Source organism: Notamacropus eugenii, chromosome 5 (genome assembly GCF_028372415.1).
Source record: "Notamacropus eugenii isolate mMacEug1 chromosome 5, mMacEug1.pri_v2, whole genome shotgun sequence".
Taxonomy (NCBI): Eukaryota; Metazoa; Chordata; class Mammalia; order Diprotodontia; family Macropodidae; genus Notamacropus; species Notamacropus eugenii.
Genome location: NC_092876.1, coordinates 413,419,962 through 413,447,655, shown reverse-complemented (window position 1 = coordinate 413,447,655; position 27,694 = coordinate 413,419,962). Strand labels below are relative to the sequence as shown.

General features: G+C 36.0%; 1 protein-coding gene across 1 annotated transcript in view; it reads right to left on the bottom strand.

Moving 5' to 3' along the window:
- DSCAM (DS cell adhesion molecule) overlaps nt 1-27,694 on the bottom strand; it is a 229,988-nt gene that overhangs the window by 18,788 nt on the left and 183,506 nt on the right. The window contains exon 8 of the mRNA XM_072615767.1: nt 3,782-3,901. Within this exon, the coding sequence (XP_072471868.1) occupies nt 3,782-3,901 (120 nt within the window). The remainder of the gene's footprint in view (nt 1-3,781; nt 3,902-27,694) is intronic.

The following is a 27,694-nucleotide window of genomic DNA, read 5'->3' as shown; positions in this document are numbered from 1 at the left end:
GATGTTTACCTTTTCATGCTTCTCTTCATTCTTGTGTTTGAAAGTCAAATTTTCTTTTCAGCTCTGGTCTTTTCATCAAGAATGCTTGAAAGTCCTCTATTTCATTGAAAGACCAATTTTTTTCCCTGAAGTATTATACTCAGTTTTGCTGGGTAGGTGATTCTTGGTTTTAGTCCTAGTTCCTTTGACTTCTGGAATATCCTATTCCACGCCCTTCGATCCCTTAATGTAGAAGCTGCTAGATCTTGTGTTATCCTGATTGTACTTCCACAATACTTGAATTGTTTCTTTCTAACTGCTTGCAATATTTGCTCCTTGACCTGGGAACTCTGGAATTTGGCCACAATGTTCCTAGGAGTTTCTCTTTTTGGATCTCTTTCAGGCGGTGATCTGTGGATTCCTTGAATACTTATTTTGCCCTCTGGTTCTAGAATCTCAGGGCAGTTTTCCTTGATAATTTCATGAAAGATGATGTCTAGGTTCTTTTTTTGATCATGGCTTTCAGGTAGTCCCATAATTTTTAAATTGTCTCTCCTGGATCTATTTTCCAGGTCAGTTGTTTTTCCAATGAAATATTTTACATTATCTTCAATTTTTCCAATCTTCTCGCTATGTTCTGTGATATCTGTCTTTCTCACAAAGTCCTTAGCATCCATCTGTGCCATTTTAGTTTTGAAAGAACTATTTTCTTCAATGAGCTTTTGAATCTCCTTTTCCATTTGGCTAATTCTGCTTTTGAAAGCATTCTTCTCCTCATTGGCTTTTTGAACCTCTTTTGCCAATTGAGTTAGCCTATTTTTCAAGGTGTTATTTTCTTCAGCATTTTTTTGGGTCTCCTTTAGCAGGGTGCTGACCTGCTCTTCATGCTTTGACTGCATGTCTCTCATTTCTCTTCCCAGCTTTTCCTCTACCTTTCTAACTTGATTTTCAAAATCCTTTTTGAGCTCTTCCATGGCCTGAGTCCATTGAGTGGGCTGGGATACAGAAACCTTGACTTCTGTGTCTTTCCCTGATGGTAAGCATTGTTTTTCCTCCTCAGAAAGGAAGGGAGGAAATACCTGTTCACCAAGAAAGTAGCCTTCTCTAGTCTTATTTTTTTTCCCTTTTCTGGGCATTTTCCCAGCCAGTGACTTGACTTCTGAATATTCTCTTCACACTCACCTGGCCTCAAGATCCACCCAGCTAGGGCTTGGGGTCTGAGATTCAAATGCTGCTTCCCAGCCCCAGGGCCTTTGGCGGGGGCGGGGCTGCTATTCAGTGTGAGATCAAGTTCAGCTGCTCAGGTGGGGGCAGGGCTGCCTCTCAGGCTCAGTTCCCTCAGGGGGTTTATGCAGAGACCTTCAACAATGGATCCTGGCTCCTGCCTGCTCTGGGAGCTCCTGTCTGCTCCCACCTCAGTTGCTGCCTCCTGAGGGGGCTTGAGTTAAGGGGGAACCCCACTCCCCTCTCGACCTGCCAAAGAGACTCTCTCACTGACCCTTTGGGTGGACGGACCCACGTGGCCACTGGAGATCCCATCCCTGAAGCCTGCTCAGATCTGCTCCCTGCTCGGATCCACTCCTCTTGGCGCCACATGGCCAAGGCTGGGCTTGGCTCCAGGTCTGCAGCGTGAGGACCTTTTGTGAGAGGTTTTCAGGCTCTCTGGAACAGAAATCTCATCTGCTCCATTGTTCTGTGACTTTTGCTGCTCCAGAATTTGTTGGAAGTTCTTTTTTACAGATATTTTATGGGTAGTGGGTTCGGAGCTAGCATATGTGTGTCTATCTACTCTGCCATCTTGGCTCCGCCCTACAGTTTTTCCTTAAAAGGGTTTCTTTCCTCCAATCTCTTTATTGCTTCTCTTCCCTGCTCTTTATTTTAAATCTTCCTCCCTCCCTCCCTTTTATACATGATCCGTCTTCGTAGTTAGACGTTGTTTAGTCTTTGTATTCAGCATAGAATGAAATATTCTAAAGAACTTATTCTGGGTTCTAAGTTACTGCCTTAGATCATTCTCTCTGGTGATATTTTTCATTTGTTTTGACTCACTCCTAGAATTACAGATTCCTGCTGGTGATAGAAAGGATGTTTCATGGTAGAAATTTTCCTATATTCCTGATTGTGCAGTTTATCGTTAATTTTTGTCTTCCACGTCATTTTCCCCCAACATCCTGATGCATGTTTATACAATATGTATCTTTCTTCTTTTCATAAACATCTTTCCATTTTGGGGGATAATTATTAAGAATTATTTTAGACTGTAAGTCCATAACCATTGTAATTACTAGCAACTGTGAAAGTCACAATTCTCCCTGGACTAAGCCAGAATTAGAATGAGGAGCCAATTAAATGCAACAGTTAGGAGGACCTGCTTCCCTTCCCAAGAGCAATGTTCCCAGGTTAAATTGTAATGGCATGTGAAAGCAAGCTAGTGGCCTCAATAATTAGTCCCTGTGGCCTTGGTTATTATGAACTTAGCTATCTACTTGGATAGTTTTGGTCAGTTTTATTTTCTTATGACTAACCCTCCCTGACTCTACCACCCTTCTTTTCTCCTTCTCTGAGTTGAATGTATTTCTACACCAAACTCTCTCTGTGTATTCTATGCCAATTGGCTAGTTGAGATGAAAATGAGAGATTAAATAAGAAGACAAACCCCAACAAACTGTTGCTTACAGGAAACATTGAAAAAAAGACATACACAAAACAAAATTGAAGGGATGGGAAAAAATTATTATGTATCAAGTGAATCAAAAGAAGCAGAAGTTGTAATCATGTTATCCAATAAAAACATATTTAAATAATAAAAGGAAAAAAGAAAATAAAAATGAAAATACAGAAACTACATTATGCTGCTAGGAATCATAGAATCAAAACCATCAGTAATAAACACATATGTCCCAAATGTCTTAGCATCTGAATTCATAAAGGAAATATTATCTGTATAAGAAGATATATAAATTAATACTATAGTGACAGGAGACATTAATGTCTCTTAGTTTTGGATAAGTCTAACAGAAAGATAAATAAAAATAAGTAACTGAAAAAATTGCTGAAGAAACTATAGGTAAATACATGTGTATTCTTCTAAATAAGATCCAAAAGAATGTACATGTTTCTCAATAACACATAAAACTTTTATAAAAATTGACCATGTACAACAAACAAACACAAAAAAGCAGAAATAATAAAATCATAATTTAAGACCATAATATAATAAAATCAGTGGGTCAAGGACCACAAACAAGACATAGACACAGATGAAAATACAATGAATTGGGCAAATAATTAATATTAGAGACAATCATAATATATGAGAAAACAATGATGAAAAAAATGTACCAACATTTTTGGGATGCAGCTGAAGTATTCCTTCAGCTTACAAATTCCTACTTACAAATAAACATTAACAAAATATAAAAAGATAGGTTAATGAACTGAATATGCCTTTTAAAAATTAAAAGACCAAAAACCAAACAAAACCAAAATAAACAAAAAGATATTAAAAATTAGAGGAGAAATAGATTTTGGCAATAAATATGTGGTACCTTCCATTAAGGAAGATAAGATCAGAACTGCATCAGAGAAAAGCTTGTAAAGTGTTTTGGTAGTACTTAGTGCACCAACATGAAGGTGTCAAACCCAAAAGTATGGATATTTGGACCCACCATTTTTCAGTTTTTTAGAGGTTCTATAGTTTTTGTTTACTTTAAAGGAAATTTCTCAAAGCTAAGATAATTATTGATTACTTTATATCTATTTAGTAGTTCACAAGCAGATCCAAGACCCAATATGTTCATACCTTTTGAGAATTTCCAGACTATCGTGGGCACAGGATAACCCTCTGCTGAACAATTAAGGATGACAGCCTTTCCATAAATTCCATCTTGGTCACTTGGCTGAACCACAAATTTAGGTGGAACTGAAAAGAGAAAATATTGATAAAATACTTAGAGGAAGAAGGGAGCTTACCAGAAAATTAGTTAGAAGTCCAGGAATTCCAATGAACCTGAAAAAAATAGAAAAAATTGAATATATCACAGCATAAAAATTGTATATTCGGTACTGGAAAATACATAGTGGGGGGCAGGTGGGAGTCGTTTCCAGTGAAATTTTATGGTTTACAACAATGGACGAACATTGATAAAAAGTACCAAGTTCTGGGCACTACAGCATGGACCATAATGTTATAATTGGCAAACCCAGCTGAAGAATATGTTCTACTTTCAGTTTTGTATGATCAAGTGTCATCTTCAGGGATGGATTTTGTGAAAAATAGCATGGGAATTATTCATTGAGAAATAAACATTAAAATGGTTTTCTTAAAACAGTTTGAGCATTTTGTGTACATGTTCCCCTTTTTCCCTTTACTATAAACTAAGGAAAAAGAAATGAAATAAAATTTCATGCCAAAATTAACCACAACTATGAAATAGTCAAATTCATTATGATCAGTTTGAATAACTTAACAGGTCTGAACCTTATATGCTACTTGACTAGATTTAGGTGACAATTCTGGGATAAATAAGGAAGATGACTGTTAAAGGAAGAAGTAATCTTAAATATCACCAAGTCCAAAATGATTTTATTATTGGGTAACCAATAGAGGTTAAGTGCATTACTTAAGGTTAAACAGTAAATAAGTGGCAGAGATGAAGAACAGTGGAATCTTCTCAATCTTTGTTCGCTACTGCAGGTAGAAAGAGAATGATTTCATATTGAATCTGTAGCAACATGCAAATGGCAAGTTACTGCCTTTATGTTATGATTAAAATAAAGGTTGCTGATCTAGACACTTCCTGTTTATAAATATCACTTTGGATAACCTGGAAATCCAGTGTCTGTAGTTCCTTCATTTGAATTAAGGCACTGTGAATCTAAAATATGGCTTTAATTAAAAATTTCCTTAGCGAGGTGGGTGGTGGTGGTTTGTAAATCAACTTGAGAAAGTTAACCATTAATGTCTAAGCATGAATTAATTTATGAGGCTGATTTTTTTTTTTTGCCTTAACACAAGACCTTGAAGCAATGGGGCACTGGGAAATGGATATTTTTCTTCACAGAATCAGAGAATTTTGGGTACCTCAGAGATCACCTAGTTCAATCGTGCCCTCTACAACAATGAGTAAGTGATTATCCCAAACTTTGCTTAAAGATTCCTAACGGATAAGAATTCACAATTTTCAAAAGCAGTGTATTCTACTTTTAAATAGTTGTAAAAGTAAGGGTTTCCTTAGATTGTCTAGATTTACCTTTGTATCTTTCACCCATTATTTCTGCATCTGTATTTGTTATCTCTTACCCTTTCTTCCTAATCTTGCTCTCTGAAGCCAAGAAAAGCAAATCTAATCTCTCTCATACAAAATATTCCTTGGTAGGCTTGGAATTTCAGATTAAAACATCCCTAGTTACTTCAACTGATCCTCCCATGATGTCATTCAATGATCCTGTTTTCCTTTTTCTGGATGCTCTCCAAATAACCTTTGAAAAATGTGGTGCCAAGAACTAAACACAGTACTCCTGGAAACTTGAGTTCAGGTAAGATCATAATGGGAATATTACATCTAATCTTGGACACAAATACAGGCAAAGATAACATTTGCTATGGAGCAATCATATTATAGTGACCCACCCTAAACTTTCAATCCACTGAAACCTACCAGATATTGTTTTTTTTTTTAAGATTAACATCTGTTTAACTATACCCATCCCATCCTATTCAAGTTATATTCAAGTATAAGCCTATATATTTCTCATTGAGAAGGTTAATCTAGCTAATTAAATTCGGCTCAAAATCCTAACTTGTTAAATTTCATTTTTGTGCACTGTCATACAATGTATTAATGTTAAGATTTTTTTAACTTGAAGATTTGATATAATTGTCAAAATATGTTGAGAGAGGGTTCTCGAAAGATGGCCGAGTAGGTCAGAAGATTCCAAGCTCTCCAGATTTCCTCCACAAATAAGACAAAATGCTTCTCAGGGCAAATATAGTATGGTTAAAAAAAATTAAAGAATTGAGAAAGAATAGTGTTTCTCCTGGGACAAGAGAAGATCTGAGATTTGGTCCCCATGAAGGTAAACACCACCAAGCTAGTTCTAATGAAATAGTAAGCAACAAGTTCAGGGGCTAGCCTTAGCCCCAGCACAGGAATTTTCACCTCCTAGATAGTGTGGGCAGTCAGCCAACTCATAGGGGGAAGATTGAGAGAACCTTTGCTGATAAGTGATACCAGGCCCAGCTGTGCTGCTGAAATGTGGCCCTGGGTGAGAATGAACCAACATATGCCAGGTGAGTGCGGAAGCAGTGGGGTGGGGACATTGCTGGCTCTGGGCACTTATAGAGGGTGGAGTTCTTCGTTATTGGTTCCAGGCCAGAGCGGAGAACTGGAGGATGTGAGGCCAGAGACACTATTCCCCACACGCCAGGACTAGAGGTGATTACAATAAGAAATTGCTATGTTTTTTTTTTTTTTTAAAGAGCAGGCAAAGGAGAAAGATCCTAACCACAGAAAGTTATTTTTGGAACAGAGAAGACTATGATTCATCTTCAGAGGAAGATATTGAAGCAAAAAAAGCACCTCTCTTCTCCCAAACAGTAATGTTAAATGGTCAACAACTCAAAGAGAATTTGTAAAAGAACTTTAAAAAATTTTAAAATCAAATGAAAGAGACTGAGGACACTTTATTTAAAATAAGAAAAATCCAAGAAAGAAGATGAAGTTTATGAAAAGAAAGTCAACCAACTAGAGAAGAAGATCCAGGATCTTAAGGAAGAAAATGAATCCTTGAAAATTAGAATTGGTCAAGGGGAAACCAATAAAGTTACAAGAGATGAAGAAATAACAAAACAAAATATAAAGAATGAAAAAAAAGAAGAGAAAGTGAAACATCTCATAAGAAAAACAACTCATCTGGAGAAGAGATCAAGAAGATAAAACATAAGAATAGTCAGACTACCTGAAAACTAGGATAAAAACAAAGAATCTCTACATGTTAACGCAAGAAATAATTAAATAAACTGGTCCTGAAGTGTAATAACAAGAGGAGAAAGGAGAAGCAGAAAAAAATCCACCAGTCACCACATAAAAGGGATCCTATGAGGTGAAGTGACAGGAATATCATAGTCAAAATCAAAAATCCCCAACTCAAATATTATGAGCAACATCAAATATTATGAGCAACAAGAAAAAAAAAACATGGTGGAGCCACAATTTGAATTACATAAGACCTAGGAGCAGTAAAAGTAAAAGGCTGCAGGTCTTGGAACACTATATATCAAAGAAGAAGAGAACTGGAGTTGTAGCTGAAAATATCATAATCCGATATATGAAAAAAATAACTTTCAATGAATTACCAGACTTTCAGGATTTTGTTGCAAAACGATCTGAAATCAATAGAAAATGTAACATAAAAGATCCAAGAAAATGTAAGGAAAACATTGAAAACTAATTACAAACAGACTCAATAAGGACAGATTTTACTTTTTATATGAGAAAATGTAAATCATATGTTCAAGATTGTTATTAGTAATTAGGTAGTTCAAAAGAAAGACTAGGGTAGAGCTGAGTGTGATGTAATATTGAAAAGTAAACCATCTAGGAAAAGGTAAAAAATATAATTGTCTTTTATGAATAAGGTATTAGAGGAAGAACTTATACAGAGAAATTAGATGGGAGAGGAGGGCTGGAATTTCTGGAATACTACTCTTGTTGGGAATAGTTTCAAAAGGGAAATTATCTATCTGTCTATCTATTGGCATAAAAGTCTTCTAAATTCAGAAAGAAATAAAAGGTTAAGGGGATAGGGAGGAAGAGAGGATAAGGGAGGCGTTTCAGGGTTAGAGGAGAGGATAAGGGAGGGCTCTTTGGCAGGGGCTAGGTAAAGTAATAGGAGGACAAGGTATCAGGCAGAAGTAAAGTAGTGGAGTCAGGAGAGAGAGGAAATATAAAATACACCCAAACAAAAAAATACACATCAGAAGTAAAATTTATTAGGGGAAAAAAGCAGGCATAGCAATCATGATTTTAGATAAAATTAAAGCTAAAATAGATGTAATCAAAAGAGAAAAAGAGGAAAACTACACTCTTTGTCAGTGATATTAATCAATATTGCTTTAGAGTATTTAAAATAACTAGACAATATAAGATTGGAATATTGTTGTGGCACAGGAAATGGTGAAAAATATGGAAAGACTTGGACCTATAAAGGAAAATGTTATCAACCCTTACAGAAACAGAGGACAACCAAGTATAATAGTCTTACATAGATGCATATGAATACATGAGTATGATTATAGATATCTAAATATATAGATGTATATGTAAGAATATGTATATGTATGTATACATGCATATATATGTGTATTGATGTGCATGTCTATCTGTATGTGTATACACATATATACATATGCATGTACATGCATGCGTATATACACTTGCACATATGTAGACACGCATTCATGTACATATAATGTAATACAGGTACGAGTATATATACATATGTGTGTATTATGTATATATATTCTTTGCACTTAATTATAGCCTTCTTGGGGGAGGTGGGAAGATGGGGGAAAAAGAATAAAATAACAAGTACACAGCAGAAAATAAAAGAAAACTTACAAGGAAGCAAAGAAAAGATGGACAGTTTGGAATACAATGTGCTGTATTTATTATACAGGCTTTCTTGAAATGGAAGTTGATTGCTGTATATTTTCAGTCCTCTCTTATGTTTTGCTTTGGGTATGGCAATTGTTTTTTCCTTTTCTTATTTTGCACTTAAGTTTTGGCATTTAAGTTTATAATATATTTCTTTTTCTTTACTGACTGTTTATTTTAGCATGCAAGTTTAAAATAAATTAGTAAAAACTGTCAAACATCTTTTATGAAGTCATAGGTAAGACACAATACAGAGTTATGGAATATGAAATATAGCATTAGGGACTTCTTGTCAAGGTGACATTAAATCATTATTGAATACCAATTTTTGATTAAAAATATAATAATAGGAAAGATCCTATGCTTGAGGCACTCATCAGTATGGTCTTGACTAATTGATTCCACAATCTAGGTATTACTGATGCATCAACATACAGTAGAGATGCAATCTAGTGATGCAGTCTCAAAAAATGAGTAGTAGTATATTTAAACAATTTAGCACAAGGAGAAAAAATCCTGAAAATATTTTACAACTTCCTGACCCAGAAGAAATTCCTAAGAAATTGTCCTGAGCCTTGAGATTTTTGTTTCCTAGAGGAACAAAATAGGTTCTAACAGGTGTCTTATAAGTTGTGTTCAAAAAAGTGTACAGCTTCAACATTTGGGTAGTGAATCTAAGAGAAATAATAAGGATCCAGTACAGAACCCAGATAAGAAAAGTATCATAGGCGTAATGAATGAGTATCCTTAAAAGGGGTATGTGAATCAAACTTTCCTCAGAACCTCTAAGTGACATTGGGGAATAGGATTTAGTGACTGTTCCTATTATGTTTTGCCTTGAACAGAATATATACTAGGTATTGACTTATATAATACTTACTAGGTTTTGTTTACTTTACATGTACCTTCATTTGGAGAAATTGTGGTCAGAAGATTTACAAATGTAAAGATTTGGGCCAAACTCCAGCATAAGCCAATAAAAAAGATTTACTTAGGTTTATGAGTGGAATTTTAGTTAAGAAAATTATAAATATTGAAAGTTAACTTGGGGCTTTCATGTAACAAATAAGTCTAGACAAGAGGATCACATGTGATGCTCATAAAATTTGGGAATATCTATATGTTTTCAAATAATATTTGTTTTGCCTTATACAATAATAAAAAAAAACTAGAAGAAAATGGATTCTTCTTGTTCTTTTCACCAAAATCTCCTGATTATGTTATCTAATAATTATAGTTATTCTAAAAAGAAGTATTCAGTTTGATTTATTAAGTGTGAAAAAATATTAACTATTATATCTTAGCTTTAGTCCTATGCTCACACATCCTATATTGAAAATAAACTATATAAAAATCTAAGTTTGAAATAACATATTTCTAAAAAGCCATAGTTTCAGGGAATTATTTTAGTTTTTTTTATTAACCTAGAATTTTCAGAGAAATGTAGATAAAATCATATTTCAGAAAGTAATTTTAAAAAGAGATGAAGGAGGTGGAGCCAAGGTGATGAAGAAAAAGAAGCAACTCCCCTGGACTCTCAGCAAAACCCTTCTAAACAACTTCAACCAATGCCATAAAATAATCCCTAGAGCATCAGAACACACAAAGGACTGGATGAAATAATTTTCCAGCCAAAGACAATTTTGAAGGTCTACAGGAAAGGCCTGTTGCACCTGCGTGAGAATGGGGCACAGTCCAGAGCAGGCTGTGCCAGCACAGACCCAGTCCCAATAAACCAGGAGCAGACTTTGAGAGTAACTGAATCAGTAGCAGAAGCAGCTGTTTCTGGAGCTTCCAGCCCACAGATGAGATGGGGGTTGAACAACAGATCAGAAGGAGATTGCAGGGATTTCTTTGCTGGCACTGAGGGCAGGACTCTATTACTTTGCCCATACACAGATCTGAGTTGCTATCCTGGGTGCCAGTCTCAGAGTGAGCAGTAGCAGTAGGAAATCAAAGTTTGAGGCCAGAATGGAGTGGGGATCAGTTCCAGGGCAGAAGAGAGTGTTTTTGGTCACTCACAGAAAAGAACACAGGGCAGGAGAGTAGCAAATGCATCTCTCTTCAGATCATACCACTCTGGAAGAATTGAAAACTTACAGGTCCCTAGAAGTATCTCTGAAAAGAGCTGTACAAAATGCTGAAGCCTGGGACAGTGCATCCTCCACCAGAGAAGCATAACCCCATAAAGAATTAAAAAGTCAAGATATGGACTGGAAAAAATGTTAACAACATAAAAATTTCTGATTGTAGAAAGTTACTATGGGGATGAGAAAGATCAAAACACACAGATGAAGATAACAAAGTCAATGCTTCAAAATCCAAAGGCTTCAAAAAAAATATTAATTGGATTTATGCCATGGAAGAGCTCAAAAAGGATTTTGAAAATCAAGTAAGAGAGGAAGAAGAAAAATTGGAAAGAGAAATGAGAGTGATGTGAGAAAAGTGTCAATAGCTTGATAAAAGAGACACAAAAAATATTGAAGAAAACAACACTTTAGAAAACAGACTAGTGAAAATGGTAAAAGGTCCAAAAAGCCAATGAGGAAAAGAATGCCTTGAAAAGCACAATTGGCCAAATGGAAAAAGAGGTACAAAAACTCACTGAAAAAAACCCAATTCCTTAAAAAAGTAACATCAAGCAAATGGAAGCTAATGACTTTAAGAGAAATCAAAAAACAATAAAACAAAACAATGAAAAAACAGAACACTGTGAAATATCTCATTGTGAGAAAAAACTAACCTGGGAAAATAGATCCAGTAGAGATAATTAGAAATTATTGGATTTTCTGAAGACCATGAACAAAACAAACCACAACGAAGAAAAGAACCTAGACATTATCTTTCAAGAAATTATTAAGTAACACTGTCCTGATATTGTAGAACCACAATGTAAAGTAGAAATTGGAAGAATCCACCAATCACCTCCTGAAAGAGGTCCCCAAATGAAAACTCCCTGGAATATTACATCCAAATTCCAGAGTTCCTAGGTCAAGGAGAGAATATTGCAAGCGGCTAGAAAGAAATAATTTATGTACTGTGGAGTCACAGTCAGGATAATGCAAGATTTTGTAGCTTCTATATTAAAGTATTTGAGGGCTTGTGATATGATATTCTGGAGAACAAAGAAGCTGGGATTATAACCAAGAATAACCTACCCATCAAAACTGAGGATGCTCCTTCAGAGGAAAAATGGACATTTGATAAAAAGAGGAATTACAAGCAATCTTGATGAAAATACCAGAACTGAATAGAAAATTTGACTTTCCAATACAAGACTCAAGGGAAGCATAAAACAATAAATAGGAAAGGGAAATTATAAGGGTGTTAATAAGGTTAAATTGTTACCATTCATACATGGGAAGATGATACTTGCAAATCACAAAAATCTTTCTCATTATTAGGGCTGTTAGGAGTATATATTGATAGAGGCCACAGGTGTGTGTGTTGAATATGAAGGGATGATATGCCAAAAATAAAATAAAGGGGTGAGAAAGAGGAATGCGCTAGGAAAAAGAGAAAGGTAGAGGTAGAATGGGGTAAATTATATCACATAAAAGAGGCAAGAAAAAGCTTTTACAGTAAAGGAGGAGAGGGGGAAGATGAGGGGTAAGAAATAAAACTTATGCTCATAAAACTTGCCTCAAAGAAGGAATAACATACATACGCAATTGGGTATAGAAATCTATCTTACCCTATAGGAACATAGGAGGGAAATGGGGATAAGAGAAGAGGGATGCTCATAGAAAGGAGGGGCAGATTGGGAAAGATGGTAGTCAGAATCAAAGCACTTTTGAGGAGGGACAGGGTGAAAGAGATAGAGGGAAAAGAATAAAGATGGGGGAATAGGACAGAGGAATATACATTTAGCAATAATAACTATGAAAAAAATTGCAGCAAATTATAAGATAAAAACTTCAGTTCTCAAATATATAGAGAAGTGAGTCAAATTTATAAAAAATAAGAGCCATTCTCCAATTCATAAATAATCAAAAGATATGAACAGTTTTCAGATGAAGTAATCAAATCTATCTATAGTCAAAATCAAAATCTATAATCAAAGTTATCTATAGTGAAAAAATGCTCTATCTCATTAGTAAGTGGAGAAATGCAATTAGAGCAATGCTGAGGTACTACCCATTAGAATGGATAATAGGACAGAAAAGGAAAATGTTGAAAGGGATATGGGAAAAATGAGACATTAATGTATTGTTGATGGATTTGAGAACTGATTCAATATTTATTTAAGAGCAATATGGAACTATGCCCAAAGGGCTATAAAACCAGGGATATATTTTGGCCTAATAATACCACTACTAGGTCTGTATCCCAAAAGAGATAAAAAACAAAAAGGAAAATGAACTATCTGTGAAAATATTTATAGTAGTTCTTTTCTGGGGGCAAAGAATTGGAAACTGATGACATTTCATGAATCCAGGAAGAATGATATCAAGACAGTATCTTGAAAAGTCTGGTTCTGAGATCTATTGTCATTTTTTTCTGACCTCTTTGTGGTGTAGTGGTATCATTGGCACAAAGGGTCACTTAGGTCATCCACTGCCTCTATGGCTATTTCTGGTCATTCTGACTTTTATCTTGTCTCTGGACTTTGATGACTCTGGAATAGTGGGGCTAACAACTTTGTGCAACTCTGCTTCACTTAAATTCAATTCACACTCAAGATATAACCCCGTGATGTCATTGATTCTCTTTGAAAAAGAAAATTGGACAAGTTCTATCATGCAATTATTCTATACTCAAGTAGCTCAGATCGTGTTTTAGTTTGATGAAGATGAGACCATTAAGTTTGTTTGTTTCTCTATGTATTATAGTTAATCTGTTCTATTGATCATCTTTTTTTACTTTTTTAACAAGTACCAAGATGTCACCACCAACATGGAGGCCTAGACATTTTTGTCCTAACCACATGACTTATATACCTCTCCAAAACTGGAATTATTTTGAAAACAAAGTAATTTCAGAAGGTATAAGTAAATTTTGGCTCTCTTCATGGTCTTTGACTCTAAGAATCTTAATTAACCCAATGAACTAACATCAGAGAAGACTAATTAATAACAACAAATGCCCCTACTCAGTAGCCCTCCCTTGACCAATGTGAATAATCAAAGTAAAGATAATGTTAATGTTAATTAAAATGTTAAATGAATGTTAAAAGAAAATATGATATCTACCTAAGCAAAACATATTGATCTTAAAAAATGCTTAGAGACAACTTAAAGATCATAGTACAGGTCTTATATAAGAATCATAAATCAAATAATATGATTAGAATACACAGAAAGGGAATGTAAATAATGAAAAGAATGGGAAAAAGGAATCAGTTTTAGAAAAACTGACAGAAAGAAAAAATTATCAAACAAAACAAGTTGATTAGGAAAAGAGGAAAAGAATTTTACTTGAATATTTACCTAACCAAAAAAAAAAAGAGGGTAAGAATTAGATCAAAGGAAGAAAACAGAATAAATAAGCAAAACTCCCAAAGTAGGGAAAAAACTGAACAAACAGCGAGTGAAAGGAGGTCATATGAGTAAGTGAGCTGGTGTGAAAACAGTCATCTTCAAGTAATTTAAAATGACTGAAGAGGCAAAATGCTGTTCAGAGGAACAGAAAAAAATTCTAACTCAAAAGCAAAACAGTATTATAAATGGAGGAAAATATAAAGATTACTCTCATAATTTCAAGTAACAGTAAATTAAACAATGCACTAAAACAAATAAGTGACAGATTAGATAAGAAAACAAAGTCACAGAATCTGTTGCTTACAATGAACATGCCTAGAAAAATAAGGCATGAGCACACACACACACACACACACACACACACACACACACACACACACACACTGGTGGTTTATAACACAATTTACTGTGCATTAAGTGCATTAAATCAAAAGGCAGGAATTATAATTATGCTCCCAGACATAGCAAAAAATAAATCTTCAAATGAAAATAGATATGCAAGAAAAGTACATTATGATAAAAGGAATCAGAAAACAAGCTAACGTCAATATTAAACTTACATCACAAAGCCTTAGCATCTAACTTGTTGACAGAACAATCAATCAAATTATGAGAAGATATTAATAGAAATACAATAATGGTAGTAGATTTCAGTGTTCCTTTTTCAGTTTTGGAGATATATGAAGACAAAAGAGAAAACAACTAGAGAAACTAGCACTAAGATTTCTAAGTAGAACAGATGAAAAATGTATGTATTCTCAGCACCACCTGGAACTTTACAAAAACTGACCTTGTGTTACAGCACAGAGTATTGGGAATAAATGTAAAAAGGTAGAAAGACTAAATGCACCCTTTACAAACAATAGCACAATAGAAATATTAATCATTTAAGGGAGCACAAAAAAAGGCACAGAACCAAATGGATTTACCTAACAATGAAATTCTAAATACGAGACAGTAAACAAATCATAGAAACAATAACTATACAACAATGATAAGTCACACATTGATATTTCTGAGATGCAGCTATAATTCCTACAAACACACATTTTCAAAATAGAGAAAGGTTTAATTGTACATGCATTTTAAAAAATGAAAGTTCAACAATTAACTTCTTAAAGAAGACAAAGTAAAAAAATAGAGAACTAGACAAATTACAATAAAAACTATAAAATGATAAATAAAATTAAAGTAGACTCTTTGATAAAGCCTTAATGACAAATTATTAAAGAGAAGAACATGGAAAGTGGAAAGAATAATATGAAATCACAAGAAAATTAAAATAATAAAAGAATTACTAGAATTTCTGAGCTGCCAAAACTCAGAACAAAAAATAGAGGAAAAATTTTAAAATTATAAAATATTCCACATAACAAAAGGCAAAGTAGAGACTTTTCAATATCAATCTCAGAAAAGCAAATAGAAATAGCTATAAAGGAACTTCCAAAGGGAGAGGCGGAACTATGGATTTGTATGAGAATTCTGCCAACTTTTCCAGAACAGTTAGTACCAATACTATACAAATTGTTCTCATAATTTGAGGGGAAAGTTCCCTAACAAACTCCTTTTATGAAATGAATAAAGTTATAATAATAAAAAGAACGAAAGATAAGACATTGTCATTAGTGAATCAAGATTTGAAAAAGAAAATTTTTTTAAAAGTAGTTCACCCATGAAAATATAAAGCAACAATTTGACCTCCATTGTCAATATACCCAAGAGATGCATAGAAAGTGTAAGTGATACAATAGAGCAAAGGCATTTACATCCCTACGTGGGAAGATGATACCAATAATTCTTAAAAACTGTGTCACTCAAGATGGCAGAGCAAGAAGAAAGTTGTTATCACCCTCCTTTATTGCCTTCTGAAAGCCCAGAAAATATCACCCCAGGAAAAACCCTGCAACAACTGAGGCAGCAGAAAGAAGGTGTAGCCCAGAAGGTGTAGAGGATTAATGGGTATGGTCCCTCTTGCTTTGGGGGAGGGGGAGCAGTACAGGACAGGAGATGTCCCAGCAAGCCCTACCTCAGCAAACCAGAAGGAGATCCTCAGCCCCAGGGTGGTGGAGCAGGCAAGCATCAACACCAGAACTTCCCAAGTGCCTCACCACAGGCAGTGGATCTGGTAGACACTACCTCAGAAAACCACCATGTGCAACAGTATTCTCCAGCAGACTAATCTCCTGGTGCTTCAGGACAACTACAGGAAGTACAACTTCTGGAGGTACACCTCCAGGCTGGCAGACATCCTCTAGCAGCCAAACATTCAAGTGAAAGGCCCAAGGAAGCAGGCAATCCCCAAGGGCTAGACTCCTCACACCTGCCCTGAAAGCTCCAGTGTTACTGACTCCAGCTCAGCACCAGGTAAACTGAGAGATACCTACCACCTCCAGCTGCCAGCACCTGAGGCCCCTGCACACAAAGCCAGTGATCAGGTTCCAGGCTCCTAGCACAAGAAGCTTAGGTCAGTGCCCCCTGTGCTCAAGCAGAAAAGCTCAGCTCTAAAAGCCATGAGCCAAAAGGAGAAATGGATAATGACCATAGAGTCTTATTTTGGGATAGGGAAGATCAAGGCATAAATTCAAAAGAGTACACCATCGTCAATATACCCACACCTGAAATATCAGAGGGGAATATGAACTAACCTCAAGCCCAAAAAGCCTTCTTGGAAAAGGTCAAGAAGAATTTTAAAAGTCAAATAAGAGAGGTAGAAGAAGAATTGGGGAAAGAAAGGAAAGATATGCAAGAGAGAGTCAACAGCTTGCAAAGGGAAGGACAAAAATTGAAGGTAGGAAACAAATTCTTAAACAAGGAGAATTGGTGAAATGGAAAAGGAGGCACAAAAACTCACTGAAGAGATGAACACCTTAAAAAGGTAAAATAGGGCCAAATGGAAAAGGAGGCACAAAATCTAATAAAAGAAAACATTTTTAATGAAGAAAACAATGTTAAAAATTAGAATTGGGCAAGTGGAACCAAATTACTCTATAAGAAATCAGGAATCAGTCAAACAGAAATAAAAGAAGAAAAAGAGAAGAAAACATAAAATATCTCACTGGTAAAACAACTGACCTGAAAAATAGATCCAGCAAAGACAATTTTAAAATTATAGGTCTACCAGAAACCATCATGAAAGAAAGAGCCTGGCCAGCATTTTTCAGGCAATCATCAAGGAAAATCCCTTCAGGTCCTACAGACAGAAGGTAAAATGGTCATCAAAAGAATCCACCAATCACCTAATGAAAAATATCCCAAATTAAAAATGCCAAGGAACATTGTAGACAAATTTCAGAAATATTATGTCAAGGAGACAATAATGCAAGCAGCGCAAAAAAATTTTGTGGAACCTCAGTCAGGATTACGCAGGACACTGCAGCTTCTACATTAGAAGATAAGAGGGCATGGAATATGATATTCTCCAATGCAAGGGAGGTTGGATTACAACCAAGGATCAGCTACTCAGAAAAACTGAACCTAATCATTCAGGGGATGAGATGAATATTCAGTGAAGTAGGGGACTTCCAAAGCTTCAAGATGAAAATATCAGGACCTGTAGGAGCCAGGGGTGGAGCCAAGATGATGGAGTAGAAGTATGAACCTGCTGGAGCTCTTCCCCCAGAGCCCTTAAAATACTTGTAAAAAAAGTGACTGTAAACGAATTCTAGAGCAGCAGAAGCCACAAAATGACAGAGTGAAACAGATTTGCAGGCCAAGACAACCTGGAAGGCCCACAGGAAGGATATATCATACCTGGCTTGAGGAGGAGCAGAACCCAGAATGGGCCAGGCTGGCACAGACTGGACTGCAGCAGGCTTCAAGTCACAGAATTATGGGCAGCTGCTGTGGTTTCCAGATTTCTCAACACACAAATGCCAAAGACAGTTTCAAAGGTAACGAGTAAGCTCTTTCACCTGGGTGAGAGGGGAGCATGGTCGAGCCCCCAACCCCAGTCCCAGTCCCAAGGCAACAGCAACTGTGGGATCAGCAGTTGCTTCTGGAGCTCTCTCATCCTACAGACATATGGGGAATTAAGTGACTGATCTGAGTCTCAGTCCTGAGTGGCAGTGCTTGGGTGAGGAGGAGCACTGGCATGGCAGACCTGGTGGTGGCTGTAGAGAGGGAATCCTACTCACAGTTTCAGGGCAGAAAAGAGAACTTGTGCTTGCTCACAGACCAGAGTTCAGGCTAGGAGAGAAGTAAGCGTGTCTCCCTTGATTATGCCACTTTGGCAAGACTAAGAACTTACAGATCTCTAGAGATATCTTGGAGTACAGCAGTACTAAATAGCTGAAGCCTGGGGTAGTATGCCCTTCAATTGACAAAGGACTCAAAAGTCAATTAATTGGCTGGGAAAATGCCCAAAAGGGGAAAAATAAGAGTACAGAAGGTTACTTTCTTGGTGAAAAGGTATTTTTTCCATACTTTTGGATGAGGAAGAGCACAGCATATAATCAGAAGAAGATCAAAGCATGTAAGTAGAAAAAGATAGCAAGGTCAAGACTCCTACATCCAAAGCCTCCAAAAAATTATGTCAGTGTCTCAGGGCATGGAAGAGCTCAAAAAGGATTTTGAAAGTCAAGTAAGAGAGCTGGACCAAAAATTGAGAAGAGAAATGAGAGTGATGCAAGAAAATCATGAAAAAAAATGAGTCAGCAGCTTGCTAAAGAAGACCCCAAAAAAATCCGGAGAAAATGACACCTTCAAAATAGACTAATCAAAATGGCAAAAAGGGTCCAAAAAGCCAATGAAGAGAAGAATACCTTTAAAAGCAGAATTGGTCAAATGGAAAAGGAGGTCCAAAAGCTCACTGAAGAAAATAGTTTTTTAAAAATTAGATCAGAGCAGATGGAAGCTAATGACTTTATGAGGAATCAAAAAGTTATAAAACAAAACCAAAAAAATGAAAAAAGAGAAGACAGTGTGAAACATATCATCGTAGAAACAACTAACCTGGAAAAGAGATCCAAGAGAGATAATTTTAAAAGTATTGGTCTACCTGAAAACCATGATTAAAAGAAGAGCCTAGACATCATCTTTCAAAAAAATATCAAGGAAAACTGCCCTGATATTGTAGAACCAGAGAGTAAAATGACAATGGAAAGAATTTGCTGATCACTTCCTGAAAAAGATCCCCAAAGGAATACTCCTAGGAATATTGTAGTCAAATTCCAGAGTTCCCAGGTTAAAGAGAAAATATCACAAGAAGTCAGAAAGAAACAATTCAAGTATTATGGAAATACAATTAGGATAACACAAGATTTAGCAACCTCTACACTAAGGGATCAAAGGGCTTGGAATATGATATTCCAGAGGACAAAGGAGATAGGATTAAAACCAAGAATCACTTACCCAGAAAGACTTACTATAATGCTTCAGGGAAAAAATGGAATTTAAATGAGAGGACTTCCAAGAATTCCTGTTGAAAATACCAGAGTTGAATAGAAAAATTGACTGTCAAATGCAAGAATCAAGGGAAACATGAAAACATAAACAGGAAAGACAAGCTATAAGGGACTTATAAAAGAAAGTGCTTTCACAATGGAGGTGAAGAGGGGGAGATGAAAGGGAATAAATGAGCCTTACTCTCATGGGATTTAGCTTAAAGAGGGAATAACATGCCCTCAATTGGATATGGAAATCTATTTTATACTACAGGAAGGCAGGAGGGAAGGGGATAGGAGAGGGAAGGTAATAGAAGGGACAGCAAATTGGGGAAAGGTATAATCAGAAGCAAATGCTATTGTGAGAGGACAGATCAAGGGAGAGAATGGAATAAATTGAGTGCAGAATAGGACAGAGGGAAATGTGGTTAATCTTTCACAACATAACTGTTATGGAAGTGCTTTGCATGGCTACACATGTATGACCTATATTGAATTATTTGCTTTCTCAATGAGGATGGGTGGGAAGGGAGGAAGGGAGAAAATATGGAACTCAAAGCTTTAATGATGAATGTTAAAAATTGTTTTTGCATGCAGTTGGGAAATAAGATGCGCAAGCAATGGGGTATAGAAAATCTATTTTGCCCTGCAATAAAATAGAGGGGAGGTAGTTTGAAGAAGAGGGGATTAGTAGAAGGGAGTTCAGATGGGAGAAAGGGGTGGATGGGGTACATCCTGTCCTGGGGTGGGGGGTGGGGAGAGATGGGGAGAAAAATTTGAATTCAAATTCTTGTGGAAGTGAATGTTGAAAATTGAAATATAAATAAATTATACATATATGTGTTTATGTATGTATACATATATATGAAAAAAAACTAGGTTCAACAGAAAATTTGATCGTCAAATACAAGATTCAAGAGGCACATTAAAAGGTAAATAGGAAAGAAAAACAACAATATCTTATTAATAAGGGCAAATTTTTACATCCCCATAAGAGAAAATGACACTTATAACTCTTGAGAACTGTATTGTTATTAAGCCATTTAAAAGTAGGGTCTATATAGACAGAGAGTGTGGGTATAAATTGATTTTGATGTGATGATTAAAAAAATTTAATTAAGTTGTGAAAAGGGGTTGTACTGGGGGAAGAGGAAAGGAGGAGTCAGACAAGGGTAAATTACATCTCATGGAAGTCACCAAAACCTATTCCAGTGGATGGAAAATTGGAGGGAGATGAGAATTATTTGAACCTTGCCCCCATCAGATTTGGCTCAAAGAGGGAATAACAGAATCATTTAGTTATAGAAATATAACTTTCCCTATAGGAAGTAGGAGGGGAAAGGGAAAGAAAGGGGAGGTAGTAGATAGAAAGGTGGGAAGAAGCAGTAAGGGTAAATGAGAAGAAAAGGAAGGGGGTTGATAGAAGGGAAGGCAGACTGAATGAGGTGGTGGTTGAAAGCAAAACTCAGGTGAGGTGGGAAAGGGAGAAAGAGAAAATAGCTTAAATGGGGGGGTATAGGATGGAGAGAAAGACATAAATAGTAATCAGAACTGTGAATGTGAATGGGATAAACATTCCCATAAAACAGGAGATAGGAGAGTAGATTAAAAATCATAATACTACAATATGTTGCTTACAAGAAACACAGTTGAAGTTGAGCTATATACACAGAGGACAGGTAAAAGGGTGGAGCAGAATATATTATGCTTTTGCTGAAGTAAAACAGAAGCAAGGGTAGCAATCCTGATCTCAGACAAAGCAAAAGCAAAAATAGATCTAATTAAAAGAGATAAGGAAGGAAACTACATCCTACTAAAAGTTACCATAGATAAAATTGTACATACCCTTTTATCCAGAAATATCACTTCTATGTCTGTGTCCCAAGGAGATCATAAAAATGGTAAAAGGAACCCCATGCACAAAAATATTTATAGTAGCTTTTTGAGTGGTGGCAAAAAATTGGAAATTGAGGGGATATCCATCAATTGAGAAATGGCTGAACAAGTTGTGGTATATGAATGTTATTGAATACTACTGTGCTATAAGAAATGAGTAGGTGGACTTCAGAAAAGCATGGAAGGACTTATATGAAGTGAGGTTAAGTGAATGGAGTAGAATGAAAACACTGTACACAGTAACAGCCACACTGTGTTATGACTGACTTTGATAGACTTAGCTCTTTTTAGCAATCCAAGTATCTAAGACAACTCCAAAAGATTCATAATGGAAAATGCTATCCACATTCAGACAAAGAACTTTGGAGTATGAATGCAGGTGGAAGCACATATTTGTTCTCCTTTTCTTTTGTTGTTTTGTTTTGTTTCTTCTTTCTTGTGGTTCCTCCCATTACTTCTAATTCATCACGACTAATATGAAAATGTGTTTAATATGAATATATAAGTAGTGCCTATATCAGATTTGATGCCTTCTTGGGAGAGGAGGAGGAGAGGGTGGGAGAGAAATTTAAAAACTCAAAATTTTAAGGAAGTGCATATTAAAAACTAAATATAAATAAATAATATTAAAAAACCACGTACACCTAATAGTACAGCTGGAAGGAATTTACACAGACAGAGGTTATGGGCATAAAGTCATTTTGAGGGAATGACACAAAAAATTAAGGGATGAAAAAGAGGAGCATAATGGGTACAGAAGGAAGGAGGAGGTAGAATCAGACAAAATACTTAACATGAAGAAGAAAGAAAGATGTATTAAATGAATGTAGTGGAAAATGAGAGGGTGGGCAATGAGCATCATTTGAACTTTACTCTCACCAGTGTTGGCTCAAAGAGGGAATACTGTACACAATCCGTTGAACATAGAAATCAATCTTACCCTACAGGGAAGGAGTGGGGGAAGATATCAAATAAGAGTGAGGTGATATAATGGGAGTTAAAGATCTTCTCTCTCAACCCTCACCCATTAACAGACCTCACCTGGAGTCCATTATGGGAAACTTGATTAGGGGAAGTTTGTTTTGTAGAAAGGTCCACACCTTCATTAATTTATAATGAGGCACTTGGTCATGAGGGTAGTGATGCCCTCCAACTCTGAAAAGTGTATATATACTGTAAGATGAGGTTTTCCTTTGGGGCTTACTCTTTGGAAGAAAATTCATGTTCCAGGTGAGACTCTGAGTAGCCATTAAGGAGGCCCCTGGCTTTGAAAACCCAGATGTTGGTACTTCTCTCTCTGGTAGCTATGTATGTATGCAATGGTTAGACAGTTAGATCTGTCTGTTTATCTGTGATGTATGTATTGTTTATGGTCAGGCAGAAGCTCTGTCTGTTGGTCTTTATTTCTCTGCTTGTTTTTTCTCTGTTGGTATATGTGATTAAAGAAGATTGTTAACCCATCAAAAGTTTCTTTCCTTGTAGAAAAGCAGATCCAAGAACCTTAGCTGTCAGGCTGTCCTGAATCTGTCAGGGTGCTTGCTGCTACAGGTGGGGACTGACAGAAGGAAGAGCAGATCAGGTGATGCGGTATTCAAAAGCAAAGCACTAGTGAGGAGGGAAAAGGTAAAAGGAGAGAGAGGACAGACAGGAGGAAGAATAGGATGGATGGAAATATACAGGTAGTAATCATGACTATAGTATGAATCAGATGAACTCTCCCATAAAATGGAAGGAAATAGCAGAGTATTTAAAAAAAACATCTTAAAATATATTGCTTACAAGAAACACACTTGAAGTAGAGAGATATATACAGAGTAAAAGTAAGGGGCTGGAACAGAATCTATTATGCTTTACTTGAAGGAAAAAAAAAGCAGGGGTAGCCATCCTGATTTCAGACAAAGTAAAAGCAAAAATAGATCAGAAAAAAACTATCTTGCTAAAAGGTACCATATACAATGAAACAATATCAATACCAAACATGTATGCACCAAGTGGTATAGCATCCAAATTCTTAAAGAAGTTAAGTGAATTACAGGAAGAAATAGACAACAAAACTATACTAGTGGGGTGCCTCAACATCCCTGTCAAAACTCAAAAAATGAAACCAAAATATAAACAAGAAAGAAACTAAGGAAGTAAATAGAATGTTATATGTGACCGACATTTGACATATTTTACACATAAAGGGTGACACCATGAGCAAATTAGAAGAGCCAAGAACAGTCTATTGTCAGATCTATGAGGAAAGGAAGAATTTATGACCAAACAAGAGATAGAGTATTATGAAATGCAAATTGATAATTTTGATTATACTAAATTTAAAAGCTTTTGTACAAACAAAACCAATGCAACTAAGATTAGAAGGCAAGCAAATGGAAAGGAATCTTTATAGCGAGTGCTTCAAATATATAGAGAAATAAGTCAAATTTATAAGAATATAAGCCATTCCACAATTGATAGTCAAAGGATATAAATAGGCAGTTTTCAGATGAAGAAATCAAAGCCATCTATTGTCATATGAAGACTTTCTCCAAACAGCTTTTAATTAGAGAAATGAAAGTTATAATAACTGTGAAGTACCACCTCATACCTATCAGATTGGCTAATATAACAATAAAAGAAAATGATGAATGCTGGAGAGGATGTGAGAAAATTGGGACACTAATTAATGCTCTGTAGGTGGACTTGTGAACTGATTCAAGTATTCTACACAACAATTCGGAACTATTGTGAAAGGGGAACCAAACTGTGCATATGCTCTAATCCAGAAATACTACTACTAAGTCTGCATAACAAAGAGATCATAAAAAAGGGAAAAGAACCTATATGTATAAAAATATTTATAGCAGTCCTTTTTTGTGGTGGCAAAATTATTGGAAATTGAGAGGAAGCATATCAGTTAGGGAATGGCTAAACAACCTGTGATACATGGAATATTATTATGCAATAAGAAATGATGAACAGTCAGAGTTCAGAAAAAACCTGGAAAGACTTATACAAACTGATGCAAAGTGAAATGAGTGAAACATTGCACCCAGTTTCAGGAATATTGTGCGATGATCAAGTCTGAATGATGTGGCTTTTCTCAGCAACACAACGATCCAAGATAAGTACAATGGGCTCATGAAGGAAAATGTTATCCATTGCCAGATACAGAACTGATGAACTCTGAATGCAGATGAAAGCATATTTTTTCACTTACTTCATTCTTTCTTGTTTTTTCCCTTTTGATCTGTTTCTTCTTTTACAACTGTAACTAATATGGAAATATTTAACATGATATAATTAATATTTAACATGTATAAACTATCTCAAACTGCGTACTAATTTCAAAAGAAAGGAGCTGAGGGGAGGGAGGAACAAAATTCTGGAACTCAAAACCTTATGAAATGAGTGCTAAGAATTTTCTTGACATGTAACTGCTGTGATATTTTCTTGTTTGGAATATAAAGGAGATAGTCAAATGCATTGCCTTTAGTACATGAAGGCTGGCTTTACAGCTTTCAACATGTTGAAATAACTGATGACTACATAGAGTGAAATGGAGGGGGACACCAGGAACAAACATAGATGGTAGGAATATGATATAAGGTTATTGCTACGAAACTAAATTGGATACAAAAGGGTAGTTGAGTAGGATAGGAAATAGTTGTTTTAATAATCTGACTATAATTGGCCTAATTATTAAAGTCAAGTGACTGAGAAGAATCATCATCATATGCTTTGAGGTAAAAATTGAAACTATGAAAATGGGTGAGATTTTCAAGGGAAATTATGTAGAGAGAGAATTGAAGTAGCCAGAGAATATATTCCTTAGGGTCATCTACACTTCAAGATGAGAGGTTAGATAGATAGAAAAAAAGCCAAAAGAGAGTAGTATTTTTTGGAAGCTTCGCACCAAAGGGGAGGTTGGTAAATAACGCTATAGAAATGTCAAGGGAGGTGATACTTGGGAGAAGATGCCATGGGATTTGGCAATTAAGAGGTTACTGATGATCTTGCACAGGTTGTATAGATTGTTGAGGGAAGAAGACAGATTGCAAGGGGTTACAAAGTAAACAGTATGTGAAGATATAAAAACAAAAAATATAGCCCATTATTTATACAATGTAGGCAATATGCAAGAGAACTAGACATTTCAGGAACGTAGCAAACGAAGAAAGTGTAGTATTAGAACTTCTAGCATCATAGGACTCAGAACAGTGGTGTCAACTCAAATAGAAAGGGATACTGGCCACCTACTGACTTAGAAAAACCACAAATTAGTATCCGGGTTCTATTGTATCTTTATTTTATTTGTTAAATGTGTCATAAATATACTTAATCCAGTTTTGGAGCTTGGGGAGTTTTGAAGGCTATATGTACCATGAGTTAGACACTTCTGACCTAGGGAGACCTAGCTCCTACATGTATCACTACCCCCATATGCCAATTAGGCTTTAAAAATTCACTACAGAGGAGGCGGAGCCAAGATGATGGAGTAACAGCACAGATTTGCTAGCATTCCCCCCTCAAACCCAGCCAAATACCTGTAAAAAATAACTAAACAAATTCTTGAGTGTAGAACCCACAGAATGTCAGAGTGAAGCAAATTACCAGACCAAGACAGCCTGGAAGGTCACTCTGAAGTATCTATCATGCCACACTGGAAGGAGAAAACAGTCCAGTGTGGGACACACCAGAACAGAGAGGACCTGAATAGGTCTTGGGGGGACTGAATCTCTGGCACTTGTGGTGGTTTCCAGACTTCACAACTCCAAAACCCTGAGGACAAATTGGAAAGGCAGTGGAAAAAACCTGTGCGAGAGAGTAGAGTGGTCCATCCCCAGCCCCAGGGTGGTGGAAGAGTCCCTGGAAGAGTCCACAGAGGAGTCCATGGCAGTACCACCAGGGGCATGGGCAGCATTTCTGGAGCTTTAGGTCCACACTGGAAGCAGACAACTACCTTGACAAAGAACTCAAAAGTAAAGTAAATGGGAAAATGATCAAAAAACAGAAAAAGAATCAGACTACAGAATCTTACGTTGGTGACAACGAAGATGAAAACATACAACCAGAAGGAAACAACAAGGTCAAAGCTCCTACATCCAAAGCCTCCAGAAAAAATATGAATTGGTCTCAGGCCTTGGAAGAACTCAAAAAGGAATTTGAAAATTGAGTAAGAGAAACAGGAAATTTGGGAAGAGAAATGAGAGTGATGCAAGAAAATTATGAAAAATGAGTCAACCACTTGCTAAAGTAGACTCAAAACATGCTGAAGAAAATAACACTTAAAAAAAGACTTACCCAAATGGCAAAAGAGATCCAAAAAGTCAATGAGGAGAAAAATGCCTTAAAAAGCATAATTGGCCAGATGGTAAAGGAGGTCCAAAAGCTCACTGAAGAAAATAATTCCTTAAAGATTAGAATGGAGCAGGTGGAAGCTAATGACTTTATGACAAATCAAGAAATGATAAAACAAAGCCAAAGGAATGAAAAAAAATGGCAGATAATGTGAAATATCTCATTAGAAAAACAACTGACCTGGAAAACAGATCCAGGAGAGACAATTTAAAAATTATGGGACTCCCTGAAAGTCATGATCAAAACAAGAGCCTAGACATCATCTTTCATGATATTCTGATATTCTAGAACCAGAGGGCAAAATAAATATTGAAAGAATCCACAGAACTCCTCCTGAAAGAGATCCAAAAAGAGAAACTCCTAGAAACATTGTGGCTAAATTCCAGAGTTCCCAGGTCAAGGAGAAAGTATTGTAAGCAGCTAGAAAGAAACAATTCAAGTATTCTGGAAATACAATCAGGATAACACAAGATCTAGCAGCTTCTACATTAAGAGATTGAAGGGCATGGAATATGATATTCCAGAAATCAAAGGAATTAGCTAAAACCAAGAATCACCTACCCAGCAAAATTGAGTATAATACTTCAGGGGAAAAATTGGTCTTTCAATGAAATAAAGGATTTTCAAGCATTCTTGATGAAAAGACCAGAGCTGAAAAGAAAATTTGACTTTCAAACACAAGAATCAAGAGAAGCATGAAAAGGTAAACAGCAAAGAAAAATCATAAGGGACTTAGTAAAGTTGAACTGTTTACATTCCTACATGGAAAGACAATATTTGTAACTCTTGAAACTTTTTTCAGTATCTGGGCAGTTGGTGGGATCACACACACACACACACACATACACACACACACACACACACACACACACAGAAAGTGACAGAGACAGAGAGCACAGGGTGAGTTGAATAGAACGGGATCATATCTTAAAAAATGAACTTAAGGGGTGAAAGAGAA